We start from the raw sequence: 9,703 nt of genomic DNA, 5'->3' as shown, positions 1-9,703 counted from the left end.
AGGCTGGAGGATTTGGTGTGAGACTCTCTCTGAAAAATAACCTCAAAGCAAAAATGGGCTGGTAGGTATGCCTTAATTAGTACAGTGTCTGCTTAGCAAGTGTGAAGTTCTGAGCTCCAATCTAGTACCCTAAAAAAGAAAGAAAGGAATTGAAATTTGCTTACTATCACAGACCCCGGAGGAGAGGCAAGGGAGGGAGGAAGGGCCTGGGGATGTGGCCTGGAGGCAGAGCGCCCGCCTAGCGTGCATGAAGCCCAGAGAGAGCCGGCAGAGTTTTGTAGTCATGTACAACAGTGCTCAGAGGGACCGTGCCCAGGCCCTAGAGCAAAGCCATGCATGTGGGCAGCGGGGGCTTGCTACTCGAGCCACGGCTCCATTCTCACAGGCTTTTCCTCCCCAGGCTGGCTTCGACCCACCGTCCCGAGCCCAGCCCCCGCGGCTGTTCTACAGGAGCCCAAGGCCGCGCGCGCGTGCGCACACGCGCCTGCACGCTCCCGCCGGCACCCTCACCCAGGCGCGCAGGCCCGCACGCCCGGAGCCGGCCTCCAGGGGGCACTGCCGCCCCTGACGGAGCCGGGGACGGGGGGAGGCCCGCCGCGTCACTGCCGACCTAGGGGGACGCCGAGGCCCCGCTCAGCGGGGCTCCCCCCGCCCCGCTTCGGGACACAGGGCCTTCGACGGCCGCCAGGTGAGCAGTCAGCACCCCGCGCCCCCCCACCCCGTTCGGGGTCCAGCCTGAAACCCTAGCCAAGATACGACTCAGGAGCTTCCAGTTCCCATTCCCTCCGAGGCGTCGGGTGGCAGGGCTGGGAGGCGACGGGTTAAAGCTGGGGTCGCCGCGGCGGCCGGGGACCACGGCTGCGGCTCCGGCGGGAGGCTTCCGAGTCACGTGGCTGAGTGGGCGGGACCAAACACGGCGCCGACCAATAAGCTGTGCGGTCCATGGATGTGCCGGCCAATAGGAACCGAGAACGGCGTCCCGGGCCTACAAGACACGGCAGCCGGGAGGGGGTTACGGGACCATGGGGCTTCTGACCATTCTGAAGAAGATGAAGCAGAAGGAGCGGGAGCTGAGACTGCTCATGCTGTATCCTCCCGGAAGCCGGAGCCGCGAGGGTAGGGGGGCCCTGCCGGGGGGGGCGGCGCCGGGCGCCCCCTGCCGGGCGCGGGAGCGCAGCCGTTCGGCCCGGGTCAACTGCCCATTGTGCGTCACGCACGCGGCCGTGCCGATCCTCCGGGCCGGGGCCGCCGGGGCCGCACCACCGCTCCCGGACGCCTGCGGCGTGGGCCCGGAGGCGCCCTGCGGGCGGAGCGTCTCCGGGACTCGGTGGAGCGGGGCCCGGAGGTGACCCCGACGTCACCCTCTGCCGATCCGGTCCGAGCGGGGGTTCTCGTCCTCCCCTACTCCGGGATGCCGGCCCCGCCCCCTAGGCCGGAACCCCGGAGCCTGCGGGGTGTGTCGGGGCCGCGGGTGCAGACCCCCGGTTGCGGGCTCGACCTCGGGTCCCGGCTCGGCAGTCCCTCGTGCCTGCGCCCCCACTTGCTTGTAGGCCCGAGGACCCCCCCCTCCCCGACCGCCTGTGAGCTCGCCGGCGCCTGCGCGCTTTTGCCCTGCGGCTGTACCAGGCTTGTAGACTGCAATCCACAGGCCCTCGCTACAGCCTCGCTACTCAGAAGCCTGAGATCCGAGGATGGAGGCTGGAAGCCCAGCTCAGGCAGACAGATCCAAGAGTCCAATGAACCAGAGAAACAGGAGCAGTGTGGCTCAAGTGGTAGAGCACCAGCCTTGAGCAAAAAAAGCTAAACCAAGAGCATGAGGCCCTGAGTTCAAGCCCCAATAACCAACACGTTAAAAAATAAAATAATAAAAATCACTAAATGACAGCTGGATAGAAGATATGAGGGCACGAAGGTTGAGCCATATAGGTATTCCAGGAAAAGCTGTCCAAGGCATTCCTATCAGGTTCATGGGGACATAAAGAAGGCAATGTGGTTAGAGGAGAGGTGAGTGACTGGAACTACCTCATAAGAACTAATGGTTCCTTTTTTTGGGGGGGGGGCCAGTCCTGGGGTTTGAACTCAGGACCCGGACATTATCCCTGAGCTTCTTTTGCTTAAGGGTTAGCGATCTACTACTTGAGCCACAGCATCACTTCTGGTATTCTCCGTTTATGTGGTAATGAGGAATTGAACCTAGGTCTTCACAAATGCTAGACAAGCCCTCGCCCAGTCCTATCACCTGCGTTGATCCACGAAGAACACATAGATGATGCTGACATTAGAAGGACCAGGATAAAGCCAACTTTCAAGAACTAAGACTGGGGCCGGGAGTTTGGCCTAGTGGTTAAAGTGCTTGCCTGGCATGCATGAAGACCCGGGTTCGATTCCTCGGTACCACATACATAGAAAAAAGCCAGAAGTGGTGCTGAGGCTCAAGTGGTAGAGCTCTAGTCTTGAGAAAACCCAAGGACAGTGCTCAGGCCCTGAGCTCAAGCCCAGGACTGGCGAAAAAAAAAAAAAAAAGAACTAAGACTGAACCTCAGGAGCAACACTCTTGCCCCCATGTCACCAGTTCTAGACCAGACTAGGTAAGCAGGAGGAGGGCCTGAGTGCTAGATCTGCCCTCCCTCTTCTAATCCCATTCAGGCTACAGGAGCTCAAGGGTTGAAAGGAGGGGAGGAAGTTCCTCCCTCTCCTCTGTAGAGATTTACTTTACAGAAGAGGATGCGGAACATCCAAAAACATGAAGGCATTTACCTCCAGATATTTGTTTTTCCCTTAGTCCTTCAACAGTCTGGCCTTAACCTTCCATTTTCCATGACTGTCTCTCAAGTAGGTAGGATTTCAGGCTTGATCTTGAACCAAGCCCTTAGGTTTGCAGTCTATCACAGGCTTCCCACCAGAGTGTAAACTCCATTAGGACAGAAAGTTTGTCTTCTAACATCTGAAGAGACCCTGGCGCTTATTAGGTGTTCAGCTAATATTTGCTACATGAATTCCATTGCTTTGTTCATCAGAGATGATAGAAATTATTATTTTGCTATTTCCATCTTAGCCACTGTGTTCAGCTCAACTTTTTTTTGTCAGTCATGGGGCTTGAGCTCAGGGCCTTGGACACTTTTTGCTCAAGGCCAGCACTCTGCCACTTGAGCCACAGTGCCACTTCTAGCTTTTTCTGTGTATATGGTTCCAGGGAATTGAACTCAGAGCTTTCATGCATGCTAGGAGGCACACACTACCACCAGGCCATGCTCCCGGCCCTTGTCCTTGAGCTCTTTTGCTCAAGGTTAGCATTCTACCACTTTGAGCTGCAGCACCACTTTTGGTTTTTTTAGTGGTTAATTGAAAATAAGCATCTCATATCTGGCTGAGCTTGCTTCAGAGATCCTCAGATCTCAGCTTCCTGAGTAGCTAACTGGATTACAGGCATAAGCCACCAGCTCCTGGCTTCAACTTTTTTTTAAAAAAAATTATTTATTTTTGCCAGTCCTGAGGCTTGAACTCAGGACCTAAGCACTGTCCTTGAGTTTTCTCAAGGATAGAGTTATACTCCTTGAACCACAGCACCACTTCCAGTTTTTTCTATGTATATGGTACCGAGGAATGGAACCCAGGACCTTGTGCATGCTAGGCAAGCACTCTACCACTAGGCCAAACTCCTGGCACCTTAAATTTTTATTTTATTTGTTTTTGTGCCAGAACTGTGACTTGGACTCAGGGACTTGAACTCAGAGCCTTTCACTCTTAGCTTGTTCCCTCAAGCCTGTTGCTATACCACTTGAGCTATAGCACCAGCACAGCACTTTTTGCTGGTTTATTGGGAATAAGAGGCTCTTGGGTGTGTTTGACCAGGCTGGCTTCAAACCATGATCCACAGATCTTAGCCTCCTGAGTAGCTAGGATTACAGGTGTGAGCCACCAGTATGCAGCTTCAACTCAACTTTTTGTATATGGTGGGGAATTATTAGCCTCTAAGGAAGGAGCATTGTTGGCATCACCAGCTCAGCACAGGAATTTCTCCTTAACCAAATGCCCCAGCGGCCTGGACAATGCTGGCAAGACCACCATCCTCAAGAAGTTCAACGGGGAAGATGTGGATACCATCTCTCCGACCTTAGGCTTCAACATCAAAACCCTGGAGCATCGAGGGTGAGCTGGGGCCCTCCCTGCACTGACCAGGTTGGACCGCTGGGGGCTCTAGGTGGCTGATTTTCTGCTGGCTCTTTCTTGCCCAGCTTCAAGCTGAACATCTGGGACGTGGGCGGCCAGAAGTCCCTGCGTTCGTACTGGCGAAACTACTTTGAAAGCACAGATGGCCTCATCTGGGTGGTGGACAGCGCTGACCGCCAGCGTATGCAGGACTGCCGGCGGGAGCTCCAGAGCCTTCTGGTAGAGGAGGTGCGCAGGCCTGGCGGTGTGGGCTGGTAGCCCGCATGTAATAGGTGTTCAGCTAAGACTTGCTGCAAGAATTAAATTGCACAGATGAGTCCCACAGGCATCTGTGATACCAAGATCAGTTTGGTTTTTGTCAGTTGTGGGGTTTGAACCCTGAGCCTGGGATCTGTCCCTGAGCTCTTTTACTCAAGGCTAGTAGTGTTCTACCACTTAGAGCCACGTCTGGTTTTCTGCTGCTTAATTGGAGAGAAGAGTCTTCCAGACTTTCCTGCCTTGGCTGGCTTTGAACTGTGGTCCTCTCAGATCTCAGCCCCTGAGTAGCTAGAATTATAGTCACGAACCACCAGCACCCAGCTTTCTTTTCTTGCTTTTTATTTTTTTTTAAACAGATGGCTCCAGCTGTAATCCTAGCTACTTAGGAGGCTGAAGTCTGAAGATCTTAGTTCAAAGCCAGCCTAGGCACTAAAGAAACACTTATCTCCAATTAATCACTAGAAAACCAGAAGTAGCACTATGGCTCAAGGGATAGGGCAGTAGCCTTGAGCTGAAGAGCTGAGGGACAGCACCCAGGCCTAGAGTTCGAGCCTCACATCTGACAAAAAAAAGAGCTGGCTTTGCTCGCTAGCCCAGGCTGACCATGAACTCAGTCCTCCTGGCCTCAGCCTCCCGTCATGCTTCACTATGCTTATTGATTTGTTTGAACTCAGGAACTTTTTCATCTTAGGCAAGTACTTCATACTTAGCTACGTCCTCAAACCCTAAAACTCTGTTTTTTAAATGAAATGTCCGATGTATAGAAAAGTTGCAAAGATAGCACAGATGCTTCTGCTGGTACCTATGTTGTTTTCCTAACGTTGTGTCTCACAGAAGCATGGCATACCTGCTGAACAAAGAAATTAAGAGCCAGACATGGCTCCTAATCCCAAGACGCTTAGGCAAGAGGATTGTGAGTTTGAAGCCAGCCTGGACTACATAGTTAAGGCCAGATATGTTTCACAGACAAAAGAACAACAACAAAATCCCAAGAAAATAACACCAAGAATTACTATTATGGGGCCATGAGTGTGGCCTAGTGGTACAGTGCTTGCCTAGCATGCATGAAGCCCTGGGTTCAATTCCTCGATACGACATACTCAGAAAAAAGATCAGATGGGGCCCAGTTGCTCTGTCCACTCTGCCCTGCCTCACCTTGGCCTCTCCTGCTGCCCAGGCCTTGTCCCGATCCTAACCACTGATGTTTGACCCCAGAGGCTCTGAGCCAACAGAAGAGAGGTCAGGTTGTCTTTAGAGTGCTCACCTCCTCTCTACCTTGTCTCTCCCAGCGCCTAGCCGGAGCGACCCTCCTCATCTTTGCCAACAAGCAGGACCTGCCAGGCGCACTGTCCTCTAATGCCATTCAGGAGGTGAGTCCAGGACTCGGGGCAGGCTTGCCTAGAAAAAGGAGCATGAACCAAGATCTACTTCATAATTATAAAAGCACTGGACATTGGGAGATTAATGAGGTCTGTAATGTGGCCTACAGCCTGGGGACGCTGAGTTGCAGACATACTGAGTTACAGGGTACAGATAGTCAGTCTGCAGGGAGTGCTTCCTTGTCAGAGGGCATTCTGCACAGACATGAGTTTATTTCATTCTCACAACCACTTCATCCAGGAGGAATGACTCTCATTTTATAGATGGTGCAGCAGAATCGGAGAGGTTAGATGCCACACGGCCAGCAGGTAGACAAGCCAAGATTTAAATTGAGGCCTGTCTAGCTCATGCCTCATGTTAACTGTTATTCTCTGTCTCTAGGCCCTAGACCTCGACTCCATCCGTACGCACCACTGGCGTGTCCAGAGCTGCAGCGCCTTCTCCGGGGAGGACCTGCTGCCTGGCATCGACTGGCTCCTGGATGACATCTCCAGCCGTATCTTCACCGCTGACTGAGCCACCCTGGATGTCCCCCAGCTCAAAGTCCAGACACCACTGGGGTGGGAGCGGGGCAGGCTGACTAAGCCTGCTAGACTAACACTCCCACCCCATCACCTGCTGCTGCTACCCATGCCCACTGCCGCCCTCCCGGGCAGAACACCACCGTGGCCGTCATCGCAACTCCTGTCACTCCAGCCCTGTTGAAGGCTGCGGCTGTGGTATCCAGAGGACAGGGCCGGGCTGGGAGGGGCTGCCTGCTGCTACAGAGGCCCTGGGCCTCATTCTCTGCTCAGTGGTGAGAATAAAGCACCCCTTCTCCAGTTCCTGGCTTGCACTGGTGGCTCGCAGCTGTAATCATGACGACTTGGGAGTCTGACACGGGGAGGATTGCAGCTGGAGGCCAGCCTAGAAGAAAAGCTTCCAAGACCTTTCCACAGGGCTCAGCGCCTGCCTATTAGCTAGTGATGAATACTTAAGAGTCATGTCCAGCCAGAAACTAGACCCTATCGAAAATAACTGAGGTGGAGGGTTTGGCCTAGTGGTAGAGTGCTTGCCTAGCATACATGAAGACTGGGTTTCAATTCCTTAGTACCACATACATAGAAAAATCCAGAAACGGTGCTGTGGCTCAAGTGGTAGAGCACTAGGTCTTGAGAAAGCCCAAGCTTAGGTCCTGAGTTCAAGCCCCAAGATGATACAATAAATAAATAACCAGAAGGGAAAAATAAAATAAGGCTGGAGACATAACAGGGTTAAGCATGCCTGCCTTCCAAGAGCAAGGTTCTGAGTTCAAACCCCACTACTAAAGGAAAAACAAACCAAAAGAGGTTGGAAATGAAGTAACAGAATGAGGACTTCTAGGTAGTAGAGAGGAAGATGGTCCCCAGGGCAATAACCACGGTCAAAGGTGAGGTGTTGGATGGCAGGGCCACCCTGCTGTACTGCTGGCTCTTCAAAGCGGGGTTCTGTGGTGAGTTCTCCCCACAGTCCAGTACATGGAACACAGACCAGCAGGAGCCATCCCACCCAGCCAGAAAAGGGAAGTTGGAATCTGAACCCAGCACATGCCATCCCCCATCTTCCCATGAAAGTGTGCACCTGACTTGCTGTCATTTTTCTGATGAAATTCAAAGGCTAAGAAAATTGAGTAAGGTCCACAATGGACAAAAAAAAAACAAAAACAACTGCGGTGGGGAGGCAGGGAGCATGGCCTAGTGTAGAGTGCTTGCCTAGCATGCACAAAGCCTTGGGTTCAATTCCTTGGTACCACATACACAGGAAAAGCTAGAAGTGGTGCTGTGGCTCAAGGGTAGAGCTCTAACCTTGAGAAAGCCCAAAGACAGTGCCCAGGCCCTGAGTTGAGTTCAAGCACTAGGACTAGGAAAAAAAAAAAAAAAAAAGACTTGCTTCAGTGTTGGGCAGAGGTGGCTCCCACTGAAATCCTAGCTATTCAGGAGATTTGAGTATATGAGGATCGTGGTTCAAAATCAGCCTGGACAGGAAAGTCCATGAAACATTTAGCTCTAATTAACCAGCAAAAAGCCGGCATCTAAGGCATAATAGCCCTTTCTCCAGCTGTCCTTCCAACCAACTAGAATCACACTACTGCTGAGTGGATTGCTGCCAGCTCTCCTGATGTAGACGCTCATTTCCTCAACAATTGACTCCTTGTAGGGCAGCCCAGTGGAATCCATTCTGCTCATACACTGACCTTTGTTTTTTGTTTAAGATTTTTTTTTTTTTTTTTTTTTTTGTGGGTGATGGGGCTTGATCTCAGGGCCTGAGCTTCTTTGCTCAAGGCTACTACTTGAGTCACAACTCTTTCAACTTTTTACTCATTAGAGATGCAAATCTCTCAGACTTAATCTGCTTCATCGAGCTTTGAACCATGATTCTCAGATCACATGTGACCTGAGTTTCTAGGATTAGAGGTATGAGTCCTTAGCACCTAGTCCCATGATCTGGTTTTTGTTTTTGTTTTTTAGAAATATATGTAATTGTTGGATGAGGAGTTTGGGCTAGTGGTAGAGTGCTTGCCTAACATGAATGAAGCTCTAGGTTCAATTCTTTGGTACTAAATACACAGAAAAGGTGGGAAGTGATGCTGTGGCTCAAGACGTAGGGCACTAACCTTGACAAAGCTCAAGGACAGTGGCCAGGTCCCTGAGTTCAAGGCCCAGGACTGGCTATATATATATATATATATATATATATATATATATATATATACACACATATATGATTAGAGTGAGCCACCAGGGCCTGGCTAAGGTCTATATTTTACAGCCAGCTCCCAATCCATTCCTTATCTTTCAGTGATGACGGCATTGTATTGGTAAGTATGTCTTTCGCACTTTGGCTTTTCAAGGCTTTTTAGTGGTACTGAGATTGTAACTCAGGACCTCAGTGTTCCTCAGTATGTGCACTCCCACTTGAGCCATACCTTCTGCTGTTTTTTTGCAGACAGGGTCTCAGTTTCTGCCCAGGTCAGCCTGGATGTGATCCTCCTGGTTAAGATTCCTGGTAAAGCTCGGATGCCAGGAATGTGCCATTATGCCTAGCTTGCCTCTTTATTTTTTTCTTTCTTTGCCAGTCCTGGAACTTGAGCACTGTCCCTGAGCTGCTGCTGCTGCTGCTGCTGCTTTGCCACTTGAACTCACAGCCTCAGCACTGTCCTTGGGCTTTTTTCTCAAGGCTAGAACTCAACCACTTGAGCCACAGCACCACTTTCAGCCTTTTCTGTATATGTGGTACCTAGGAATCGAACCCATGGTTTTGTGCACACTAGGCAAGCACTCAACCACTAGGATACACTCCTGGCTGAAAGTCGTAGCTGCCTTTTACCAACAGGTTTGCACCCACACTAGTTAGGTGAAACCCAATACTACATCAAAGCCTAAAGGGGGTGGGTGGCACAGGAGCGTTATTCTTCCTATCTTAGCTACTTGGGGGCAGAAATCGGGAGGATAGAGGCTGGAGGCCAGTAACACAAAAAAGTTCAGGAAACCCACCCTCCTCCCCCCATCTCAACAAAAAATTGGGCAAGGCTGGAAAGGTGGCTCAGTGGTAGAGCTAGCATGTCATGAAGCCCTGGGTTTGATTCTTCAGTACCACATAAACAGAAAAAGTTGTTAGCCTTGAGTGTTAGTCTTGAGCAAAAGGCAGCTACGATAGATTCTCATAAACATCCCCATTCTAGAGATTGGGAACTGAGGGCCGGGCACTGGAGGCCCAAGCCTGTGATCTGGGTTCAAAAGCCAGCTTGGGCGTGAACGTCCATGAGACTCATCTCCAATTAAGCCGCCAGAAAACCGGAAGTGGTAGAGTGCTCAAGTTCACCTCCAGGACTGATTAAAAAAAAGAAAACCAAAACCCTGAGACTCACCGGCACAGT

The 9,703-nt window shown here is 51.5% G+C and overlaps 1 protein-coding gene across 3 annotated transcripts; it reads left to right on the top strand.

The window, feature by feature from the left end:
- Positions 1 to 606: 606 nt before the first annotated feature.
- Arl2 (ARF like GTPase 2) lies at positions 607 to 6,632 on the top strand. Of its 3 annotated transcripts, none has more exons than XM_090347420.1 (6): positions 607 to 688; positions 963 to 1,087; positions 4,039 to 4,149; positions 4,236 to 4,398; positions 5,718 to 5,798; positions 6,190 to 6,632. In XM_090347420.1, the coding sequence occupies exons 2-6, from the start codon at positions 1,023 to 1,025 to the stop codon at positions 6,322 to 6,324; spliced, it is 555 nt and encodes a 184-aa protein (XP_090203546.1). In that variant the 5' UTR covers positions 607 to 688; positions 963 to 1,022; the 3' UTR covers positions 6,325 to 6,632. The 3 variants fall into 3 exon arrangements, with proteins under 3 accessions (XP_090203546.1, XP_090203549.1, XP_090203547.1); XM_090347421.1 differs by lacking the exons at positions 607 to 688; positions 963 to 1,087 and adding exons at positions 2,065 to 2,321; positions 2,536 to 2,588; XM_090347423.1 differs by lacking the exons at positions 607 to 688; positions 4,236 to 4,398 and having other exon boundaries at positions 724 to 1,087.
- Positions 6,633 to 9,703: the final 3,071 nt, after the last annotated feature.

The sequence above is a fragment of the Megascapheus bottae genome, chromosome 16 (assembly GCF_031878675.1).
Source record: "Megascapheus bottae isolate mThoBot1 chromosome 16, mThoBot2.hap1, whole genome shotgun sequence".
Lineage (NCBI taxonomy): Eukaryota > Metazoa > Chordata > Mammalia > Rodentia > Geomyidae > Megascapheus > Megascapheus bottae.
Note: the sequence above shows the minus strand (reverse complement) of the source record. Positions and strands in the feature narration are given on the sequence as shown.

Excerpts from the sequence above, each read along its gene's own strand:
- Arl2 (XM_090347420.1), top strand. The coding sequence starts at position 1,023 with ATGGGGCTTCTGACCATTCTGAAGAAGATGAAGCAGAAGGAGCGGGAG. Across the intron at positions 1,088-4,038 it reads GAGCTGAGACTGCTCATGCT|CGGCCTGGACAATGCTGGCA; the intron begins GTATCCTCCCGG and ends CAAATGCCCCAG. Across the intron at positions 4,150-4,235 it reads AAAACCCTGGAGCATCGAGG|CTTCAAGCTGAACATCTGGG; the intron begins GTGAGCTGGGGC and ends TTTCTTGCCCAG.